Here is a 25,503-nt window from a genome sequence, read left to right as displayed (position 1 = left end):
TCACGAAAGACCTACGTTGGCAGATCTCTAGATCTGCAGCCTGTGCCAACAACTTTATTTTGGTGATCTCAGTTCAGCCCTATTACCTGGCCTATGCAGGTGCTGCTAATTGATCTCAGAAGCAATGCTCATCTAGGAAAACCCTATAACTAAACAGTAACAGCTGAAATTCATCCTTCTGTTCTTTCTCTATTAGCCATACTACACTATTACCAACATTTCTTTAAAGCTGCAGTCAGATCATTTACTTGCATAATCTGGTTTATTTAAATATATGCCATAACAGCAACCACTATCCAAGTCCCACATAATGCCTGAAAGGAGTTTGAAAATACTAATGATGCAATTGATGAACAACAGAAGAAGAAATTCATTTGCTTTCCTATGCCAGAAAGCAATGCAGGATTAAAAAAAAAATAAAATAAATTCATTATAATCACAGCATGGAAAAGACAGAGTACCAGACTAATTGAAAATGGAAGATATTTTCAAGATTCTCAAGATATTTGCTAAAATAGTAATGATGTTCTTCCATCAGTACGGTCAGAGCAAGCTAGCTGTACTGATGGGAAACAAAAAATTGGAAATCACCAGAGCTAGTCTCACTGCCCTCCCAAACAAAGTGTCTGCATGATTGTACACTATGTGGAGAACTGTAACCAATCAAAAAAGATACCAGTAAGAGCATATAAAAAGACTTTCAATAATACACATTAGCCCATGATCAAGAGCATTTCCTAAGCCCCTACCGTTTATTTGCATTACCACCTAACAGATACAAAATTTGATCCACATTGTACTTTATTCACACACAAAAATTCAGAATCTGTTCTCTTTTCAGAGTGATGAAATTGCTATTTTAAGCCTATCCAGTCTCTTCCAACAGTAAATTTTCCATTATTCTTTTTTGTTCTTCCACTGTCCCCAAGGCTAGGTTTCTTTAGAAAATGGTAAATTAGATGGACAACTACCAAACACTGAATTGCAGTGAAGCTGGACAGTTCATACTGTCACACCCCTTTCAGAGTGATTGAATTCTGACCTTCACAATATTTCCAAAATATTCTATATTTAAACACTTAGTCACTGAGGAAACCCAAAAGGGAGTGGTGAGTATTCAACATTTCTAAAACACAGATGTCACAGACTTAGAGGATCTCCATGAGAAGCTGGAGGGGGATACAAGGATGATGCACTATGGGACATACTAACAGACTAGCTGAAGAAAAGTATTAATAAAAGAAGGAAAAAAGATTTCAAGGAAAGACTCCTTTTAATGCCAACTTCTTTCCCAAAAAAATTATGTCAGCACTAGGGACTGCTGGTATTTTGGCCACACCTCATATACAAGTGGACCGGGCCACTTTGCGTTGTTTTTTAAACATACGTTAAAGCATTATCAAATCTTTGGAAATACAAGAGAAAAAATGCTGTATGAATTATAACAAGCTATAAAAAAATAATTCTGTACATGATTCTGCACTTTATAAAAAAAACCACTGCATCAGCTCCATGAACTGTGTTCATATGTGAAAGATCATTTTTCTTAAGCCCACAAAAGTCAGCCTCTGATGACTGTATGTCAAATGGAAATGGCAATCGCTTCCACAGAATGATAAAACCTACAGTTTATATTCCAGCAGGACTCACCCAAAATCTGAAATTCCAGCACATATCTTTGGTTTGAGTTCCTGTAACTACCACCAGTGTTTTAAAGACAGCCCTCTTGTACATAGCCATCTGAAATTCCAAAGCACTTCTACAAATCTCCTTATCCATAGCTTGCATCTGAGTTGATTGGAAGCTATAAAAAGGTCCAAAGAAACAAAACCAGCACAAAACATTTAGTGTTAACCGTCCAAATTTCCATGACAACGGCTTCAGTGAGCTCACCTCACTGGTACTATAGCAGCAGACCAATGGTCCAGTAAACACAGAAAGAAAACTGTTAAGATCTAATAAAAGTAAAATATTTGGTTACAGATCTCCTTGAAATAAACACACAAAACCCAAAAAATGCTTGACTGAAAAAGAAAGGGGTTGTTTAGCTCAGCTCAGCTTTGCCATTTTCAGTACCTGGGGGGGTGTGAATGTGTAACTCCGTGCAAGTAGTCTCTTCTCCCCAAACCTGCAATTTCACAGGACATCTGCATCTGAAAATCCTGTTTGGTTACTGCATATCAAATGTTCCCTCTGGAAAAAATTTAAGTTTTTGATTACAGTGATGATGCTGTAAAGGCACAAAGAGAAGCATTCTCATGTCCAAAGCCAGCAACTTTTGAGTTGGGAAGAAGCTGCCAGGTATTTCAGCCAAGATTAATTTTTGTTTTGTTTTTCAAATGTGACCATCAACACGTGTGCTTACACGCACACTGCCCTGAGAACAGAAGGCAATACATGATTTTGCCCTCTCTTCAGCTAGTGACAGTCAGATGTCTAGGTTACAGAAACTCTGGACAACTTCTTCAGGCCTGAAATTCTTGCAAAACAGTAGCCAAAAGGTCAAGATCCCAATAAAACAAAAATTCTCTGATGGGTCCCCCATCCCTTGCATCAGGGGCATCTACTGGAAAGCTGTATGCTGTTTGTCCAGTTTCTCTAAGTGGATTCTCAAGTATTATACAGGTGTGACTACTTCAGTATTTTAATTTGGACCAGGAGCATGTCTGAGAGTAGATTCTCCCAATCCACTTCTTGTGCAACGGACCACATTGTGGAGCTGTCTTAAGGTGCCTGAACTGACATCCATTTAAATAAAACTAAGCCTTCATTTTGTGGTGCATTTCACTGCAAAAAGGCATTCAGTTCACAGCACCAAATTAGGGCTAGTTCAAAGTAAAACCCACTTTCCTGAATGAGGTATACAACCTGACCTCAGCACCAGCCACTGCCCTTGAACTACCTGTTGCTGTATGCTGCTTACTAATGGAGATGCAACCTACACGCGATTTCATCCAGACTAATAACTGCAGCTTTCACATACCTCACCAGCTGATCTGGGAATATTGGCCTGGCTTTTTGGGAGCTTGCAGAGACAAGAGAAAAGTGGTAGCAGAAACCCAGCTGTTAATGCTCTAGTCTACCTTGACAGGGTAAAGGTGTCTGAACCCTCCCCCTTGCTTTTCAGTAAGCAAACCGTGTTTTTCAGCAAGATTTTACTTTAAATCTCTCTTATTAGAATTTTTTATCTATGCATTAATTCATATCAGGATTTGCTATTGTAATTTGGTTTAAAAGTAAGAATAACTGAAAACAATTCAGATAGAACTAAGTACAAATAATATCAGTGATAAGACCAATACACTGTGGTTAACATCATTCTTTGCCTCAGCTTCTGCTCTCAAAGTTACAGCTCCTTTTCCCAGCTCTACTGCCTCACATCCCCATACAAATTAGTAAGCAAGCTCCTATTTGGGCACATCTCTTGACATATTTTGTATATCTTTACTGATATGTAAAAAACTAACAGAACTGAGGCTGAGATATTTTTTTCCTCAGTCATTGCCATCCATGAGTACTTCAGCTTGAAGAGCTGAGCTGTAAAGGCTTCTAATAATAATAATAATGATAATAAAAAAAAGTATAGCCAAACTGCAATTCCATTAACAGTGTTTCTATTGAAGATTTACTTGCCAAGTCACTAGTCAACCTCTGTACACCACACACAACCACAGCTCCTTCAACTTTAAGAAGTCTTTTAAACTATTTTGTTTTAAAATCTTAGGTATTTATTAGCTGGCACAGCAAAAATGTTCCAACATCCCCTTAAAGCAGAGGTTTCTCAGAAATGTTGCAGCTTCTATATTCAGGATGATGGGAAATTACAAGCGAATTGCCTTGCAGCTCTGTGAGCTGATCTCTGAGGAAAGAGGTGCTTTGCCCAACTTTTCCCTTAAAGATACTTCTACCTGGGGAACCCAGAGCCAAACTGCTGCTTTTGTGTTCTCAGAAACAACTCTAGTGCACATAAAAGACTGCTTCATTATAGCAGTCTTCAAAAAAAGCAGGCTATGATGTGAAACAGTATTTTAAATCATCAAATGTAAAGCAAATAAAGTCAAACTGCAGTGCTGCGTGTGTGTGTGTGTCTCTATATATATATGTATGGCAAAACCCCAAACAAACCCTTAGCTGCACCACCACCCATCTCGGATGGGACCTAGAGTTTTCTCTGATCCTTCAGGATTTACTAATATTTTTTATATTGGTTTGATCCAAAATATGTTAACCACACGAAAACAGTGGTTTTTCAGCAAAGGAAAGCAGTTTTTGACTGGAGCCTGAAAGTTCTGTTTTGAATTGCAGAGGGCAGGACCTGTACAAAACAGCAAGCTCAGCTACCTCACTGGGCTTGGCTCGTTAAATCTGAAGGTCAATATGAACCTGAAAGTAGATACTCATAAGAAATTAATTCAGACAAGCATAAATGATTCAAGAGAAAAACCTTGGTAAGCTGCAACCTACATGGCCAGGAATTTTACTATGGAAAGCCCTACTCCTTATTAGGGCACCCATAATGTACCTTACAAATGCAGAGAACACTGCCCTACTACATCTGCACAGCCACATAAAAGCCGTGTAAGCCGGATCGTATTCTGGCCCTCTCCCATCGCATCAGAGACGTCTAAGCAAAGTGGGTGCAATTCAGGCCTGGCATGCAGAAAAAGAAATGGAAGGATGAAGAATAAAAATGAACAGCTCCAAAGGGAACGTAACTGCTGAGTAACAGAGGGGTTTCACCACACGACTGACTTCATTTCAAATGCTGAGTGCATATTCCTGGGTCATTGCCCAGACCCCCGTGGGGGAAAGTGGGGAGTGACTGGCATACAGAAAACAGTGCTCTTCAACTGCTTGGCGTTTTGTGACAATCTACATTTATGTAAAAGCTATCAACTGGTAACAACACTTTCCCCCCAGCACAAACTGACCAGGAGAAACACACTAAGGAGCAACATAGTGTTCTCTGACAGGGGCACTGCGCGAACTCATGCACCAAAACCCAGCTCCAGCAAAAATCTAAACTTTCTCTTTGCTGTGTTGCTGGCATCCAGCCTGGGAGACAAACGAGGGTCTGTCCCTCCAGCCCTGCCCACAGCATCAATGGCTTCAAGGAGATTCTTCCACAAGCAAAACTGCAGCACTTGAGTTCTCCCTCCCCAGTGATTCCCAATTCTTCCCTGACGCTAGTTCTCTATTACCTTTCTGATTCTTGATACAGTATCCAAGAATTCAAATTCATTTATGAAAAGGGTTATCGGGGTAAATGCACCAGCACAAACATGGGTTGTACCCCATAGGACACCATCACCCTTTATTCATCTTCCTAAATAATATATCATCTTAGTAGTAAGTCTAAGTAGGACTCAAAAGTAAGACAGGCTTAATAAACTTCTAAGTTTATTGGGCTTTAGACAGTGTTAAAACGCCTGGTTATGAGGGCTCCTTAAGAGATCAAAACTCAATTTGTTTGGCTAAAACGCAAGTCATTCACTGAGGGATTAAAGATAATCAAGGGTGCTCAACTCTGCTGGAAACTAGGGAATAAAGAAAAGAGGCATATCAGTATAGCTGGAACAAAACATCCTCGTGAAGGATTATGATATACCCTGAAACAGACCAGCAAAAAAGCAAAGATCACCCTTTCAGAACACTGTTAAAAAGGAAAAAAGGAAGGGGGAGTTTTCTTGGGCTTCCCGATTTTCAGTCTCTCATTCCTTTTCATTTTCTTCCAGAAGGCAAGTTAATTTCCCTTGTAGCTTCTGGCCTAAACTCAGACATGGATTGTTACTCTCATGAATTCTCCTACAGAGGTCTACTAGGCACTATATTATTTAGAAAATAGAAATAACAGCAAAATAGAGCAAGATAAATTATAATAGTATATTAAGCTATATTAGGATTCCTAGGAAAAAAAGTGGCATTTCCAATATTTTTATAATTACTACTTCAGTATCATTTTACAGCACAAGCCAAGTAACCAAGCCTTGCTGCACTGAATAACGTATGTAGAAACTTTCTTTTTTGTGCCTTGAGAGCTTCCCAAACTGAAAAAAAGCTCACAGGCAATTCTGACTCAGCAGTCATAGAGTCACAGAATGGGCTGAGTTGGAAGGGACCTTAAGGATCATCTAGTTCCAGCTCTCCTGCCAGGGGCAGGGACACCTTCCAGTAGGCCAGGGTGCTCAAATTCCCACCCAGCCTGGCCTTGAACACTTCCAGGGATGGGGCATCTGGGCAAGCTGTTCCAGTGTCTCACCACACTCATAGTGAAGAATTTCTTTCTAGTATCTAATTTAAATCTACCATCTTAAAGCCATCACCCCTTGTCCCATCACTACAGTCCTCAGGGGGTGGGGGTGAAAAACACCCAACCCACTTCTTCCTCTGCTATTGGGAATTTCAGGTGTCTATTGTGAATACACCCTAAAATATGATCTTCAGAGCAGAATAAATCCAAACAGTTTCTCAGTTCAAGGTCCAAAATTAGCCAAGCTAGCTGGCAACAGCTACATTGTAAACCCACCCTTTTCTGCCACTGCTGGTGGTCCATTCTTGGAGGTTCCTCGGGCTGCAGTGAGAAACTTTTCTGCTCTCAGTTCCCCTCAAGAAGGAAGTGGGAGCATCTCCTTCCTACCTGCTGTCCTGCAGGTTGGAGGCAGTTGACCAAGGTTGATTGATCCATACCAGCAAAATCATTATAGAAGAAACCTTGATTTAAATAGTGTAACCTTGCTTTGCATTTTATCTTAGTTGTTTTCTTTACTGGCTCCTTGTTGGTTTTAATCCTTTCGACAAAATAAGCTGAAGCTAAACATAACTTTTGTATTATATATTGTAGTCATTTTTTGTAACTAGAAAGACACACTATGTATAAATTCCTTAACTAGCTGAGAATCTGAGGACACATTTACTCAAATCTTCTATTTATACAATTTATTACACTAAGAAACTAAGAACTGTTTCTCACTTTCTATTTCTTTAGCAATCAGTCCTTTAGTACTGGTTCCTATCAAGCAGCTTCTGAACAGAAACTTACATTATAAAATGAAGTCAACTGTAGACAACTAACACTAAACTTGTATTTGGGATTTGATTTAATTAAACCAAAGCTGTATTGATATTTGATGGAAACAGAAAACTACTATTAACTATCACTGTACTATTGTTTCCTACTAATCAATTAATGGTGTGCAAGTACACCATAAATCAGTAAGAATCTGCTATTCTATTTTTTATTTGCAGACTGAAACCTTTGATGTTTTTTGACCTCAAAATGATCTTTAGTAACAGTTATTGCAGTGAACTAAACTGAATATAGATTGAAGTATATATCTCTAAGAAAGTGACTGTATTGTCTACCCACAACAGTGCAAAGTTAGTTTACGCTTTCAACAAACCATGTTCTAAAGTGCTTAGTCAAAGGTTTCCCTGAAGTCAGTTGTCTGACTGCATAAAACTGTGCAGGAAAAACAGGTATAACTGTTCTTTTTTATTTAAATAGTTTTAAGACACTAAAACAAGTCAGTACTTAAGAATTCATTATGCAACGAGTCATAACTCAAGTGGTTTACACAGCATCCATATGGCCAATGTGGGCAACACCAGCCCACGTAGGACTCAAGCAGGCCTTTATCCTCCAGCCCAGAATGGGCCCCACAACCTGGCCTGGCAGCACTGCAAAACTCATCCCCAAGGAGCCTGCGCGTAGGTAGAAGACAAGCTGGGTAAAACAGCACGTAAAAACCTGTAATGAAGACATATTAAAAGGTAATGTTTATACAAACATTAGGGACCAATTTTATAGCATATGGGAGTAAACTACTTCACTTGTATCTGCAGGCCTGGGGACTTGCATGCTGACACTAAGCACTCACTACTGGATGGGGAGTGGGAGGGTTACACATTTTTAAGTAATAGACGCAGGGGGATAGCTTTGTTTTGAGGGAGGTAGTCTCCTCCCCACCATATCCTGCAGTCATTCCCCATTCTGGAATGGGCCACCATCTTAGAAAAACTGGAAAGGCTCGCATTTGTGTTGAAAGCCTACAGCAGTAGTTCCTATGTTTTTACTGATCAGATTTTGGCAGGCAGGGAAACTTTCCCTATTAACAAGCCTCATTTTATATTTCAAAATACACTGCTTTGCTTTCCCTCCCAAATTAGTGCTGATCATTAATGGCCATTAAAATAATAAAACTAAACACTTGCAAGGAACCAGCATTGCAATAATTAGTTCTGAAAGCCCAGAAGGCACTCCTGAAAGCTGCTATAAGTGTGTTTCTGCAAGAGCTTCTGTTATGCTCTCTAAAAACGCAGCCAACCTTGTGTGCTACGAGTTCTACCTTGTACCTCCTCCAAGACTAACTCCTCTCTGACTAGCTGCTTTGTCCAGTTGACAAGTGAATAACGAGAGGGAGAAACAGGCGACCCCTTGGTGGCATCCCTGAAGTATTTACTCAATAGCATCACTCATTTTTGACAGCAGCCACCTGTATAAGAGACTGACCTGTTTGTAAGAGCTGGCATGGAAATCAGCTGGTATCATTCCCTTGGATAATACAGCAAATCAGGCCTTATGTCACCCACAAGACAGAGCCACAGTGATGCCAGAAGAGGGAACTACCTTAACAAGTGCTCTACCTGGTAGGTCTTTAGACAGACAAAATAAGCCAAGTGGAAAGAAAAAAGGATACATTTTTATTTTTCCAGGGCATGGCTAAAATTAAGCAAGCTCCTTTTGAAACAGGATAAAGCAAATCCTATCTGAGATTCTGAATGAACGCAACAGAGTCACACATCAAGCACTTCCCTTTTACTATCTTCCCACAGTAGGTATTTCACCCATTACCGATTCAGGGAGAGAGAGGCATAACAGTGATTAAGCAGCTGACCATTTACACCTGGCAAAACCGAACGGAGAACCAGGCTTTATGTGGTTTACCTAGCAGGCTAGGCTGCCTGTTACACTTCAAGATAAAGTTTTTTTCCCAGCTAATTCCTCCAGTTCTTGCCTGTCAAACAGCTGTTTCATCTACTCGTCTGTCATTTTCTACACTTTCTACTTTGCCTCACAACAGAAAATCATGCACAGCTCATTTTAAATTCAGAATGACTGTTACTTTGGGGAATATTTTTTTTTAAACATCAGCTCAAAACTATATTCTAGATTTCTTTAACCATCTCTATTGCTTTGCATCCATATGTGGTTTCACAGTTACAGTGGAAAATCCTACTGAAGTCCTAGACACAGATGTAGCAGCCAGCACAGGACACACGCATTGTCGTACTTAGACAGGTCTCCCATTAAAAGCTAAGTTACTGTTCTTCATAAATTCAGAGTATGACAAAACCCAGGAAAAAAGTCCAAAACAAACAGTGGGAGTGCTGTTACACACTCCCCAGAGCACACAAGAAGCGTCAGACTCCAGCAGGCAGTAAGCCCACACCTTCTGTGCAGTTTTAATTACCGCTCTCCCCTTCCACCGATCCGGAGCAAGGCAGAGCAGCCGGCCAGAACTGCAGCTTCGTGTTTAACCCCTCAGGCCAAGCCAGGAGTTTATCCGTTTGCCTTCACTGTTCACTTTGAGCGCGTCTCCTTTTCCCCGGCTGAACAATACAGCGGGGCTCTGCTCCCTTCCCCGCGGCGGCTGACTTGCCTTAAAATTACACGCGAACGTCTGCAAACTCTTAGGCTGGACTTTCCTCCCCGAGCGCGGCGGACGGCGGACGCGGTGCCGCCTACCTTAGCCACCCAGCTGAACAATGGTGACATCCTACGAGCTCCGGCTCCGGCGCGGCGGCCGGCGGCGATCTCCGGCTGCGGCCGCTCCTCTCCGCCTCTCCCCACTGCCGCCCGGCTGCCGCCCGCCGCTCCCGCCGCCTCATGCGCCGGGAGGGGAGCCAGCCCGCTCGGCCCCCGAAACCTTCCCCGCTGCCGCGCCCGAGCGCCAGCCGGCGGGACCGTGAGCTCGCCGCGCCGGGCAGGCTCCCCGCGGCGGCGCCGGCTGCTGCTGCGGCGCTGCCGGGCGGGAAGGGAAAGGAAGGGCCGGGGCCGCGTCCCGCCTCCGCCTCCACCGCGCTCCGCCTCCGCGCCCCGCGCCGGGCTGCGGCCGCCGTCCCGGGAGGCACGAAGGGAGCGGGCTGGCCCTGCGGCAGCACGGCCGGCGGGCAACGCGGGCCGCCGCCTGTGCCGCACCGCGCGGTGCTTCCGCGCAGTTCAGCGCGAAAGGCAGGAGTCGCAACTATTAAAAAAAAATGAAAAAATCCCACGTGGTCCACGTCACTTTCTGGGAATACGCTGGCATCCAAATCTCGCTTAACGCTGACGGATCGAGCCAAACATCACCTGTTTGAAACCACCGCGAAATGTTACACCTCCAGTCGGGCTCCCCGTGGACGTCACCCAACGGCATCTGACATGACACACCAGTAGCTCCACTTGCAGAAATACGCGCTCGAAGGCGAGAATCAGCAGCGGTATGGCAGCGGTCAGCAGTACGCATGCTGCTGGCAGGCCAAGGGACACTACCTGCCACCCAGCCAGCGAAGGTGCTAACTCCTGCTGGCACTCTGGCTGGACTGCCTGTGAACACCTCGCTTGCAAACACCCCGCCTGCGAACACCTCGCCTCCCCAGTGGCTGTAGGGCTGCCTGAAAACAACTCACTCTCGCTGGCCTCAGTTTGGAGGAAGGGCACAGAACGGGGGGGAGGAAGCTTGGATTTCACAGGAAATAATTCATTGGGTCTAAAACAAAAAGCCCTTTATTTTCCATCACCTCACAGAAACAAAATGAAGAACTCTTATTTGCAAAATCGTAAAAGAAAAACATAAGGCTCTGTTCAGCACTTCTTCCTAATAACATTCAACTCTTCAAAGTTAGATGTGAAAGTGCCAAATTCAGCTCTTCACTCTGCCCAAAGACACTCTCACTGAGACAGTCACCTCACTGGGACAGTATCCTGCATGTGCTTGCACTTGCATGTTGAATATTCCAGGGCCAATGGAATAATCTCCAGGTTTAGAGCTGACACTGTTCCACTCGTCCACAGTTATTAAACGACCACAGGAGCAAAAGAGTCACACACACACACGCTGGGGAGAAGCAGAGCCAATGTCACAGCTCACAGTGGCAGAAAAGGAGCAGTTTTGGACCCTGCCCCAGACTGCATGATCCTGCAGCCCTGGGTCGGTTCATACAAAGCAAATGAGGCAGAGAGTTGTTTCACCCAATGCTGGGTGCATAATGGGCCATGGTGGGCTGAGGGGGCAACACAAACCCAGCTCTTTTTAGGTCATACCTGTCGCATCCGCAATACCTAAGCATGACACTTGCACCCACTTCCTCCTGAGGAACAGAGAATCATAAACCAACAAACTAGCATGCTGATGCAGAACAGTAACACCTACCCAGAAAAGGGGGCATGAAACAAAGGGCTGCACCAGTGAAGTATGATACCTCTGCCAACTCATCACTGAGAACGGAGGTACCTGACTGTGGCGGATGCATGAGGTGGTGCGTGGCAGTGCATACCCAGCTCTGGCCTGGCCTGGGTCAGCTCAGCTGGTGGTGGTGCAACTAGGGAAACTGCTGCCACTGGATGTTAGCACACACTAGCTAAATACTTGTTTACTCACCTGCAAAATTGCATCTTGACCAGTTTCGTTGGCTTGCTCAAAGACACACAGCTAATCAGAGAAAGAAATTGATGTGAGAATTTGAAATCCTTTTCCTGAGCAACATTTTTGAGGGAGCCACTAACCATGTATGAGCTAATAAACCAGCATGCAACTTACTTATGGTGACCTCCTCATGGCTGGAGAGCCGAAAGTCTGCCTCGGTCTGCTTTTTAATCAACTTAAAACCTACACAACTGTTTCTGGAATTAAACCCATATCAAATACATTTCACATTTTCATAAAAGGAGAACGGAGTTCAATTTTCTAATAGCTTTTCACAGGTTAAAGTAGAGGTGATTCACAGGGATGGCCAACAGCTCCTTCTGTCATTACAACAGTGGCCATGGACAGTTTGATTGCACAGGTGTTCTTAGACATAAGCTCCATAAATGACTAAATATGACCAACGCTCACTCTGGTGGTGTCTCCAAAGGTGTATTGGCATAATAGAGAGAGAAATTGTCACTGCTGCTACTGTTCATGATGTATAACATGAATAACAACATCTGTTCTCAGGGATTTAAACTAGGCACCTTAAAAGAACACTAGAAGTATTATCATCTGAAGTACAGAACTGAGTCTGCTTTTATTTCATAGATCAACTGAGGGCAAGAGCAAGGCAGAGTGTTCCTCATTTATGCACTGCTTACAGTTGTATAGTACCTCCACTATTTGGTGGTAGCATTAGAATTGCATTTCTCTAACACTGAGTGTGAACAACATTATTTCTAAATAATTATTTCTTGCCCTTTCTCTGAGGAGATCCTGCCTGCTTGGGAGTTTTTCCAGCTCCCTCTTTCTGACTGACACCCTCTCACAGTTTTAAATAATACACACATCTCTGCTGAATCCACATTAAATGCTCATGTCAGTCAGATGTGCCTTCTCACCCTGACTGCAACTGGCTCAAAGAGCCATCCCCAGCATGTCATTTCACACTACTTAGCTTCTACACCTGTTGCATGCAATTGTTACAGTGATGTCTGTATGACATTAGACGAACTCTGAAATCTTCTACATGCTTCTACAGACTGGGAAGAAGAGTGGTCTTGTGGTGAAGACACTGAATTAGGAAACAAGAGTAAGAGTGAATGAATTCCAGCTTCTGCTGTCAACATGACTTTCAGGCATGCTACATCACTGTTATCCCTGCTTTAGTTCATCTGTTAAATGGAGAGGATAACAACAAGCCTTGAAGAAAGGAGGAGTGGGCACTCTTTGGCATTTGGGAAACAGCTGGAAGCTAGGCTTAAGTGTTCAGTTATGAAAACGTTTGGTAATGCATGGAATTCTTCAGTGTAAATGAAAAGGTCCCTGTGTTGCTCACCTTCCAAAAAAGATAGATTTAGTAATGTAGTAGGAACAATAACTGCATTCATTTCTCAGGATGTTCAACTTTCTAAAACCAGAACTTCTCTATTTTTCTATTTTGTTTGGCTTGTGCAAGTAACTGTCTCTCCAAAAATACTATATATCCATTTTAGGTAAATGGAAAAAATAAGGGCCAGGGAATAACATCTGTATTGCATAAACAGTAAGCAGCATTTGACACCATCTTATCTAAGCATATGATCTTTAAAAAAACAAACCAAAATACTCATTCCCGTGAACTGTTCCATGTTATCATGGAAAATATTAGCAAGATATTTGTGGCTGTTTGTAAAACAGTAGCAATGAAAATACTTCAAAGCCACAACTTAAAGCTTACATCGTCGGAAAGATGATCTTTCAGTTTTACAGGTGTCCTTCACAAATTTAGACAAATAGCCTCATCATTTCTCCTCCAACAAAGCTCTTTCCATTAAAAGAAACCATCTGGAGATAAGGAAAGTGATGAGAGAGACAAGAAAATATTAAGAAGAAAGGAGGCTGCAGTCAGCCTTTTAACTCTAAAGAGGAACATTTTCCGACTCATTCTCCTCTGATTTCAGCTTTCTTCAGGTTTAGTGGCTCTAAATATTTTTGAAAGTCTTCACAGTATGCCACCACAGAATGAAGTCTCGCAAGAAGTTGCATTAAGGGTATAGCTGCAACTGTATTACCCGAGAACTGGCCTCTCCTGTTGCTTTTGTGTTCACTCTGGTGGTAGTTTTACAGCAGATCCCATTGCCTTTTGAAGCTTTTTCCTCTGAATTGTACTTAAACATGTTTCAGCAGCTATTCTTCTCAGGAATGATCTCCTCTGCCCACATTCACTGCTACAAGTTTCATTTATCTGTTTTTCCCCTGTAAACAAGAAGTCTTCGTAAATTCAACTGAAAAAATGCAAGTGAAGAATATGCCTGCCAGTAAGTACCACTATTCATTATTTGGCCTTTGTTTAAAAACATCCACATTTTTTATTCCTTTATTACTAAGTTTTCACCACTCATTAGGATTTCCTTGAGTTGTCTCATTCCTTCCCATTTCAAGTCATAGGCTAGATGGTTTCTACTTTATCAGATTAAGAAGATTGAAACTACTGTGACAGTACTCTGTCACGTGAATTCAAAAGGTAATAATGTTTTAATACAACTATATCTAAGAACCAAAAGACACCAAAACATAGGTGCCTATTTAAGCAAAACCCAGACTTCTATAGCACCTTCATATGATGCAAGATACAAGTGATTCACCTGGATCCACTGAAGGAAAACAGTTAAGAATCCTCTGTATTTCATCTTATCTAAAGACTCAATTGAGCCTGACTAACTGGCTTCTGAAAAGATACTGTGGTGAAGAGTGAGCTTTGTTACTTCTTTTGGCTAAACTATAAGCAAACTTCTTTTTTCTCAATACAAAATAAAATAAAAGATTAAGCACAAAACCATACCACCTCAGCAAGCAAGATCTGCATCAGCCCCCTGAGGAGAGACAACAGCAAGACCTGACTGGCAGTGGCTGTCCCCTTGATGAAAAGTGCATAGGAGCCACTGCCCTGAGCTGCACATCCATGCTAAAGATGAAATCCAGCTTATGCCAAAGGAAATGGGATTACTTCCTTTGTGGTTTCCAGATACTCAGTGGAAACAGAGATGACAACGTTTTGGGTCATCTTATTTGTACTGTTAGTGAATTAAGAGTGTAGACTGAAGTGTTTTGGCTATCTGCTAACCAGTAGCAAATACAAAAAATGCAAGACACTGCATGCCAGTGCCCAGAGAGAACATGCAATTCACTCCCCATGTAGCAGATAGAAGAGAACAATTCCTCACCAGAACACTGGGTACTGACTCAACAGTGGTGCCCTTTCCAACCTCTCCTGTAGGCTTTAGCTTATAGATGATTGCTTTTTCAGCCACAAAATTTATAACTGCTAAAATGCTTTGATACAAGTGACATTGGCATTTCCTGCTCAGGAATTAAATGCATGAGGACAGGTGTAACAGAGAAAAATAGCTTTACCTTCAACACCTGAAGTGGGCTACAGGAGAGAAGCTGATGCTGTACATCTAAAAGTGTGCTCTATCTGACCAACAAACATGATACATACTAAAGGTATGCACAAAATCCAGGTACAGAGGGAAAGCAACACAAAGAAAAAGAAAGAGAGGTAACCAAGGCTATACATAATTAGTGTAACAATAAACACAATCTAGCTTTAGGCCCCTGGTGCCCATTCATAAACATTACGGCTATCTGATGAAAAAGATTAATCTAGACTGAAATCATCCTGCCACTTCAAACACTTCCAAAAACATTGATGAGTAAACTTTGGATTGGCAAACTTTATGCTGGATTAAGTATGTTTCATCTTCCAACAGACAGAAAAAAAACCAAACCAAACCCCAAAACTTAAAGCTGTCAGGAACTTTGCCATGGGTTCTGACTAATTCCATTCAAGCATGATCATAATGTCTGCATTTGGCCAAGATCAAATGTGCACTGCTGAGTGATCAACAGACTAGATTTTTCTATAAATTAGTAGAAAATCACAACCTGAATCTGCAGATCAATCCAGGCAGACTTTTGAAGAGATCACTTTTTTCTGAATAGTTGGATCCAAAAAATTCACAAGGACAATGTGGCAAATGAACAACAGGGGAAACTCAGTGCATAGTGGGGAATTGCCACACAGAGACATCAGAGGTTCCACATATTTATTCTATTTTGTGACAGAGGGTTTTCTGGCTATGTGACATTGGAGCAGGAAGAATGGAGCACAGGCAGAGCAAACTGGCAAACTGCAGAAGCAGATTACTGAGCTCAAAACAAACGGGGATGATCCCAGTGTGCAGTGACAGACAGAGGTGGAACTCGAGGTTATCAAATAAGTCTTGCTTGCGGCTGAAACGGTTGGATACCTCCCATTCTTCTCCCTGCAGGGCATATTTTTCGGTCTTCTTAGTGTCACCAAGCTGAGGGACAACTAGCTGCGCTCTCCAGGCTGCTGAGGCAGCACTGGGGGACAGAGCAGCAGCCACCACACAGGGATGTCACACACCTGTACAGACACCATGACACAACTGGATAAAAATATTAACGATGTAAGACTGTTTATTTTTAAAATCCCCCCAACAATAGGACATGAAGGATGGGAGAATTAAATGGGGATTAATGTCCCCTGGCACCAGATATATGGCCATGAAACAATTGTACCCCTTTTGTCCAGCCTCCCACTGCTTCCTTGTGGCAAGCACTGAAAGGTCTCAGGAGAAAAAAACCCTCTCAAAGATTAAGAAGTATTTTCTGAAATGCAATTAAAGGTTATACTTAAAGTGTTCCTTGATCTTGAAACTTAAACAGTTAACCCAAGTTACTCAGATAGGAAGAAAGACACTTCATTTTAAAGTATGTCTCATTTCCTTTGTGGAGAAGCACTACCTCACAACAGGAAAGAAAAGTTTAAATACTAAGTATTTCTACATCCAATAATGGGTAAGTTACATAGTAACAAAAGTCTAGAAAATGCTGAGGAGAACTAGACTGCAAATAGAACATGACAACTTTCACTTGACTAGTTAAAAACAAAACAATTACAAGATTTATCAATTCCCCATGTGCAATGGGAGATAGATATACTATGAATGTCTGTTTCTACTACATGGGACTGCATGTTAGTTAAGATGTCCATATTAACTTTATCCTACTACAACACTCTAGTAAAGAATAATATAAAAAAGCATTTTTGATAAAAAATTAAAAAAAGCCTAGCTCTTTGTTTACATGATTAACTATCAACACAAAAATAGTCCCACCACCCTAAGCATATATATTTTGTGTACTTCAGTTGCAACAGTAGGAGACTAGGAAAGTATATCGAGTTCCACAGTATGGAGAGTCATGAAAAGTACCCAGTCTTCTCAGTTCTTCACAATTTACTTAACAGATCTATTTCTAACAGCACTAATTTCTCATAACTGAATGCAGCTGCAAACCCCATAGACAGTATATGTAGATTCAACTGGATTTTTACTGTAGTTCAAATACTCCAAAGCAACATTAATTTCAGTAAACTGGAAAAAATCAACAGTTAGAATAAAACTTTTAAGTGTTAACCATTCTGCCCCCAACCCATAATACTCTTAGTTCTGCTGGAAAGAGCTTAACAATAAAAAATACCAGTTCAGGTTTATCTCTCAGCAGGTGTAGGGTCAAAAACTTACCTACAGTCAATGAAGCTATTTAGATATGATGAGCACCTATGTGTAAAAACTACTCATTTGAGAAGGATCCACCAAAATCACAGACCAAGCTGTTACTATATCCTTACGCATCTTAAAGGTAGACAACAAAAAGAGGAAACAAATACCATATTGTCCTGTTCTTTTCCAGAATCAAGTTGAAGAAATTTTAATTTCTGTAATGTTGCCCTCATATTATAACCTCCCTGCTGCAGTGCTCTTGGACAAAACCCCAGGGGGAGAACTGCAGCAGTCTGCTGAGAACCACAGCAGTCCCTCACAGCCGATTAAGAAGTGCACTCAGCAATCTGCTTGGCCCTCGCTCCACACCGCTTTTTGTCACCAACCTTCCATTTGATTACAAGTTGCAGCACAGTCCTTCCCAAGATGTTTCCTGTGTAACGTGGAATTGAGAATATCACTGGAACTTACTAATGTAATAATATGCATGTACAGTCATTTCATACGGTGCATACAAATCTGTCTTTTTATTAAATTATCTACGATTTTTATTTTGCTGTGTTGTGCTGTTGATGGTATTCCTTCTCAGCTATCTTGCAAGTGGAAAGTTTTATCAGCAATGTTCCCTTGCACTTACTTTTAACTTACTGTTTCTTATTTCTCCCCTTCCTACCCTCTTCTCAGGGCTTATTGACACATCAAGTGTATCTTTGGCAATGACGTGGACTCTTTCGCTCTTCTGCTTTTATATTTTTCTGGCTAAGTCATACTGTCTTTCAATTACAGCAAAAGCTGCAAAATGGTAATAAACCACCTTTTAAATAAGATTCAAATACTGTCTCTAACAATCTGAAAAAACACTTTCCCCATGATTCAGCTTTCCATTCAGAAGTTTGCAGCTCCTGGTTTCATTACAAACGACATTCCACATTTAGTTATTTTAAGCCCATTCCATTGTGACTCCTAAAAATTGTGAAATACGGCACACAATACAGAGATTTTAAAAATATAGCAACAGGTTTTGTCCTTATGGCTCTTCTGTGGTTTTGATAAAGCTGTATCGCTTCAAAGAGCTCAGGATATATTACTGTAAGACACCAGTGCACATTTCAGCCACATGTGCTGACTGAGCTTCCGCTCATCTGCCAGAACAATGGAAGCCTTCATGTGCCGAGTCAGCTATCCCACAACCACAATCCACCAAGACCAAATGCATTCCCTTACTACAGGTTTCTTTAACCATGTCTTATCACTGAAAAAGCTAGATAGCTGCATCATTTCATGTAAGACTCCTGGAGTAGGTAAAATCTAGGAAATGAGTACATATTTTAAGGAATAAACCCCCAAAATATTATTTGATTTCTGATACACTACTGAAATAAATAAAGTTATAATAAAATAATCATGGGCCAACTCTGCCATTTCCTCCCTCCCGGGCATTCCCTGTACCAATAAGAAATTCTGGCATTCCAGGAGAAACCTGCACACAGCTGGATGGATGGGCTGGACAGCTGAACTCTTCACTCAAACTATCTGGTGAGTACAGATACCACTGCAACTTCTGAGTCTGAGCTCACATATTTGAATGTGTTTACCGGCACAAAGACCCAAATGAGCAAGTAAACCTCAGAAGTTAGCTGAGCAGGGTGTTTTACCCCAGGCTGTAATGAATTCTCAAGTCTCCTGTTGGTTTCAATCACAATCTATGAGGAAAATATAAAGTAGATTTAATTCATTTTCCCAGTTTGTTTCTAACATGCAAAAAGCTATAATATACACAAAGCCAAACATGAATCAAGCATTACATTCTCTCACTGTAGATCCATAATGTCATCCCCATACACATGCTCTGGTTTTGCTCACAACCCAGTTGGGACTACATACTGCCTAGTAGTCTAATTCAGATGACGTTTCAAGCTGGCATCAAGATTTCCAGAACTGACTGACATGCACATGCATATATGTGTAAGTCACATCACTGAGGGTTATCCAGGTAAGGAAAATTTGTCACATACATAGCTTTTTTATGGCTTGTTAGAAGTACACAGTCTCAACTTATGTGAAGGGATTTATCCTGAGACCTTGACAGTTTGTATTCTGTAACTTTAATAAGAAATGTACCTCTAAATCAGAAAGCTATGTTTTGTTTGTTTGAGGTTCCTGGGAACCCACTGAAAACCTCCTCCCAGTAAAAAGGAAGCCTGCATGCAAGCAATGCACACACTCTGAGGTTTGTTGTCCCCTGGATGTATCTAGTTCATTGCAGAGTCAATAACATACGTAAAGAATATTCTGAAGTCCTGCAAGTTTCTAGAAGAGAAACTTTGGTCCTTATCCAGGTACAAGCATATTATATCAAGCTCAGAATGTAACTGAGAGATAATATCTTCACATCTATCAGGTACTCTGCTGAGGGGAACTGAGGTGTCCCAGAACATCAGCTGATGCCAAACACTAACCCCAGTTAAGCACATCTTGTTTTGTGAATTTTAATCCTAAGAATAAACTCCAGGAACACTAGTATTCGAGTTCTAGAGACAGCATCTTTATTGTTGGTTCCTGTGCTAGCTCACTGCATAATAAAATATCAAGTCATTACAATACTTCTACAGGCATTCATTGCCAAAAAAACCCCAACAAAATCCCAAACAAAACTTCAAAAGGACAATTTTTTTTTTTTTTTGGGGGGGGGGGAGGGGGGGAAGTGCAAAGGGAGTAATGGTATTGAAATTCTTAACAAAAGCCCACCAGGGTCTTTTAATTGATTTCAACAAGTCTTATATTAAGCCTTCAGTATCTCTAAGATAAGGTGAGGAATTCCTTTGCTGGTGAAAAGCAAGAGCAGGAGAGGTGAAAACTGTCACAGCTACAGCTGTATCTTACATTTGCTCTGGACAGCCACTAAGTGGCACTTAAACACCTCGTCTTAAACCATGGTGAATCTGCAAACTGTTGGGAAAGGAGGACGGCAGGGGGGGAAGGAGTTATGAGCTCTGGGGACTAATCCCTTTTGAGAACAATGAAGTTCACTTCCTGCAATTAGAGAAACTTCCTACGGGCCTGACTATGAAAATGTTACTGGCAGAAATGCCTTACGGTGCTCTGCGAAAGCAGAAACACAGCACAGAGCTCCGCAGATGCGACTGTTTCCTCTCATAAATCCCAGTTCTGCTTCGGGAATCGGAGTGCCTCGTTCCAGTAGATCATTACCCGCTATTGTGCCATTTTGAAATATGCACTTAAACCAGGAAAATGAAAGCGCCTCATCACTCCTGGACTGCAGGCCAAACTAAAGGGGCCCTAACGTCTTAACACAACTGCTAGAAATGCCACTGAGTCCAGCCTCGGTTAGAGATCTCTGCAGGGACCAACGCTATTTGTACTTGGAGATGCACATTAGAATGTGATTTTAGTAGTCAGCAGAGAATCAAAAAGTGATGAACGGGGCTTTGCTTTTCTTAAGGCTTTAGTACATTATTGCTTCCTAGACATGTGTCATTCTCTCATTTGCATTTTTAATCAAAGAAAGAAACCCGATTTTCCTAATAGTGGTGTTGAATCAACTATGTTAATTATCCTGAATATGTTAATGAATTACAGTTATCAGGGTTTTTTTTAATCTGCTTTTAAAAGTGCTTCTGTTTCACTAAAAATCTTCCTCAATGAATTAATTACAGAAATTTGAAACCATTTGCCCTATATATGAACAACATAACTGTCATTGGAAAAAGTCTAAAGATAAAACCAAGCAGAATTATATATACTAGGTATTTTAGGTGCTAACCAAGCAAGCAGCTGCAAGCACATTCAATGTCATTATTGCAAGCATGTCTGTTAAATTCAGGCTAGTTCCACTGAAGACAAGTGCATACAGGCTTTCAGCATCAAAGACTCAGAAGGTTTACAGACGATTTGCTTTTTAGACTCTCAAAGAAACAGCTCCATTTCAGTTAGCCATAGGTTTAGATATAAACCTACACCGCCAGACATTAGCTGCAAGCTCTATTTTTCACCTTTGTGCCAAATGTGGCCTCCAGAAATCTCAAGAGTTAAGAATTTTATCCTTCATTCTCTCTTCCTGTGAAAGTTCTTTACCTTATGATTGAAGTACAGCACTGAAGCAACAAAGCAACTCAACAAACCACAGTACATCATGATCACTAAGAATACAATTTTTAAGCACATTTGCATGTGTGAAGCTGGTTTTGTGAGGTTCTTTTAAAGGCTGAAATAAGAATTTTGCAAATGAAAAGCATTCAATCAGTTATGTAGGATCAAACTTAACCCAATGCAAGAAGAATCACCAGCAGCGAAGCTCTTTTATGACCAGCAATAGATCTCAATTACTGTCACTCTGGGAAAAGTGGGGGGAGGGTGGGAAAGAAAGGAGGAGTCCACATCAACCAGCAGTTCCATACAAAGGACAAACCAAGTACAAACTGGCATTATCCACTCAATCCTTGTATCAGATCCTCGATGATCAACCTTCAGGGCAGACACACATATCCATTTAAGCCTGTATTTGTCCAGTCACACAAATCATTCTTTAGGAAAATATTTCCCACAGCCCTTCCCGGATCTTGATGTCCACAGAGAGGGTAAAAAAACAGAAATATAGAACAACTGTGTCTACACTGGGCAAGGGAAAGCACTGATTTTATGACAGTGATTTGTTACTATTATTCACTTTGACATATGACAGGATGGGAGATTGTGCTGCTAAAATAAATACAGCAGTTATATATGTGTCCTCTGCTTTGGTTTTCTGCTCCACTACAGCTAAAGAGCTCACATCTGATGACCTTGAGGGCACAGCATAAACGTCAGCCCCATGCAGGCAAAACTAAATGAAAAGATGATTGCATGGAAAAATGAGGAGCTATTGCAGGAAGGTGATTTACTCAGTATCATAATTTATGAATTGGTATTTTCATATTTTAGTGTGGATGGCTTGAACTTGTCCATTAGGGCCATTTTAAAGTCTGAAAAAAAAAGAAAATGCAGTCGCCTGAACATGAATGTCCATGTTTAAGTAGCTCTAAGTTTTTCAGAGAAACCTGTGACGCAGAAAAGATAGAAAGGTTTTGATTTTACCAGTCTTGAGGAAAGATCACTGATGTAGGACCCAGTCCTACAATCTGATTTGTGCCAGAACCACTCTTGAGTCTGTCTGGAGAGTTTGTGCTAACCTGAATGACAGATACAGCCTTTGTTTATTCACATATTTGACAAAAGCTATCTTCCCACGTGTTTAAAAACAGATTGTACACACTCTGATTGTTCTTTTTCACCAACTACATTACACTGTCCATAATACATTATTGTATTACATGCCACAAAAACTTAACACTGTATTAATAACAGTAGGTTTTTATAGAAACTGTTCTTTTTCAAAGCAGGGTTTTTTCTCTTCTAAAAGAAACCTAGCTTTAAATTGCATACAGCTATCATTGTACCATGCACCCATAAAATAATTTAAAAATATCACAACTGCACGTACTTTATTTTCCTTAATATCATTAAATGAAAAATAAACACCACCTACTGAATCTAGATTAGACTTTCTGACTTGTGTTTGGTGGTCAATAAGGAAGCATTTTTCAAAACATCCTCTAGTCTTAAATTAACTTCACCAAGCCATAGCAGTGGGTGACTGCAGGAATAACTTCATCATTAATTATTCCTCTTTGTAGTATCATATATTCAGCTTAATAGTCAATGTTGCTATATAGCAAACAGGACTTCTGAACTCTTGATTTGTATATGCAACCTGGGTTTCTAGACTCACTTTCTTTCTCACTCAGAACATTTCCACAGGCACAACTTTTTTTTTTTCTTTTATTCTTTTTGCCTAGAATTTTCAGCTGGCTGTGAGTTGGTTTGAAGCTGTAGGTCTGACTAGGCTGCAAGGCAATGAGGAGACCCATTCACTTCCTTTGTGCAGATTGCATCCAACACCTTTGCAGTAAGGTGAGCTGAACAACTTTGCTGTTACCATTTTGTTATTGTTACCGCTTGTGAAGCTGGGGAATTTAGTATGTTCAGCACTGGGGTAATGCATGGGTAAACACTGCTTCTCAACTGAAGAGCTGAATCCATACAGTTTCCAAATTTTCACATTCATCTTTCACACCGAGTTTCAAGCTTTTCAATCAAATCTAAATACTACAGCATCACCAAACTTTTGCAAAGTTTAGGAAGTTGGTCACAGAGGTTGATTCATTTCTTGGTGAGGGTATTGCTTAGCAAAGCAGAAAGAAATTAACCCAGCTGAGAAAACGAAATAAATAAAGCACAGGATGAGTACCAGAAAGTTCGTGTCAGAGTGAGGGTGAACCCACAAAAATGAAGAAATTGTCACATGACAGTATTTCACAACACAGGCAACCCCTCAAAGGCAGGTCCACTAGTAATTTTAAGACAGTGAGGTATAAATCATGGAAATGTACTACTAAAGGCTTTCCATTCCCATCACCATAACAGCAGCAGACACAAGATTGTAAGAAGATTATTTACCAGCACACAGATTGTTCCCATGTTGTTGATGTCTTCTTACAGCAAGGATACTCCACCTTTGTACTCACTGGGAAGGTACACAGTGACTTCTTCTCACACAGTGCTAGCAGGACAGACTTCAAAGTCTCTGACACTTTGCCTAGGTGGTTCTGTGTGCAGAGGCCAAGCAAGCCAGCAAGTCCCCCTGTGCAACTCCATCCTCATAGCCCTACTTTCAGAATCTATGTCACTATACAAAGAAAGAACATCAGGTTTCCTGCTGCACAGCCCAATCTCTTTAGAGTACCTCTAGTGCTACACTCTACTTCCATCATCTGCTTTTGAAAGTAACAGGAAAAATTTGTCCCAAATTATTTTATGTTTTCACTTTAGTTTCCAAATTTATGTCAACTTGGAATTTGACAAAACACCTAAGGTGAACTAGTTGGTCTGGAGCAGAATGCAATTCAAGTTACCTTAGCCCTTAAAGCAACTCAACACAGAGCTGGACAAACATCAATGCCAGCACAAGGGAAAACACTAACAATGTACATCAAGGAATAAATCAGAAGAGAAAAGAATAACAGAACCACCTCTTTTGACAAAGGACAGCTGTTAGATCTCCTCACTGTATCATCAGATATTACACTTGAACTAAAACCCCATGGCAGTTTAAGACCGACTGAATTGGGGATCTGAGGTCCAGCCTTCTCTCTGCTCTATATAGTGCAGCCTTGCTTCTCCATGATTCACAAAAGTACTCATGAAACTGTTCTGTTATCAGGTTAGGATACTAACTTAATTGAAATTGTATCACTTTTCCTTTTGGAATATTTGAAATTGCTCTGAACTGCCTCACTGAGTGATACGCCACAGTGTAATTCAAGACCAGGGGAAAAGGTGGGTATGTGTAAGCCAGCAAGCAAGCGAGCGCAAAGCCACCAAAATCTGGACTGAGACTAGGTTAAGACATTAAGAACAAGTTTCTTATTGGAGATATGCAAGGAATCTCTTCTTTCCATGAGGAGGAAGATTTTGAAGGAAACTCTACTGTAACTCTCAAGGATGCTGGGCCATTATAGCTCAAATTACCCATACTGGACTTCATAGTCCACAAGCATCTTGTGTCAAAAAAAAAAAAAAAAAAAAAGACCTTGTAAAACCAAAGGAATTGTCAATAGTCAGATGAGAAACCATCACAAATCTGCTAATTATGTTTTAGCCTCAGTTCCACTCAGTTCCACCATTTTATATTTCTGCTACAATCCCCAACAGAAAAAGTGAAAGAACAATAAATAACCTTGGCAAAAATTCTGGCTCTAAAATAAAGTGCACAAGACAGCACAAGTAAAGCACAGCTACTTTCAATTTAAGTCAAAAAATATGCTAACAATGTCATCTGATACTGTGACTTCAACAGTATAGTATTCTGTAAGAGGTTTTATTAGTCATTCAGTAGCAGAAATTTCTGTATGATTTAGGAGAATGAAGAGATCACAAGAAAATATAATTTTTCATGTTGCTGCTGCTTTTTTAAGAGTGGGAATAGGCATCTCTTTACAAACCATGTGATTAATTTCATCTTCTTTGGTAAGACATTATCTCCAACTTAAGTCAGTAAACAGAACTGCTATTGCACAATGACTTCCTCTATGCGGCAATCACACATGAGGTTGAGTGAAATAACACATTATTTCTTATAAAATTAGGGTGAGCACAGGAGCACTTAGCTGAACAGGGACGTTACAGTCACTTTAGGGTCT

At 40.9% G+C, this 25,503-nt stretch overlaps 1 protein-coding gene across 10 annotated transcripts in view; it reads right to left on the bottom strand.

Annotated features, from left to right (window-relative positions):
• Window positions 1-25,503, bottom strand: part of TBC1D1 (TBC1 domain family member 1) — a 115,471-nt gene that overhangs the window by 72,812 nt on the left and 17,156 nt on the right. Inside the window, exon 1 of one of the 10 annotated variants that reach the window (XM_056351739.1) lies at window positions 9,746-10,187. The exons of the other annotated variants lie outside the window; for them this stretch is intronic. Within the exon in view, the coding sequence (XP_056207714.1) occupies window positions 9,746-9,775 (30 nt within the window). The 5' untranslated portion in view covers window positions 9,776-10,187. Of the gene's footprint in view, window positions 1-9,745; window positions 10,188-25,503 lie in introns of those variants that run through there. 10 annotated transcript variants of the gene reach the window in all.

This window comes from Falco biarmicus, chromosome 1 (assembly GCF_023638135.1).
Source record: "Falco biarmicus isolate bFalBia1 chromosome 1, bFalBia1.pri, whole genome shotgun sequence".
Classification (NCBI taxonomy): domain Eukaryota; kingdom Metazoa; phylum Chordata; class Aves; order Falconiformes; family Falconidae; genus Falco; species Falco biarmicus.
This window is presented reverse-complemented; position numbering and strand designations above follow the sequence as displayed.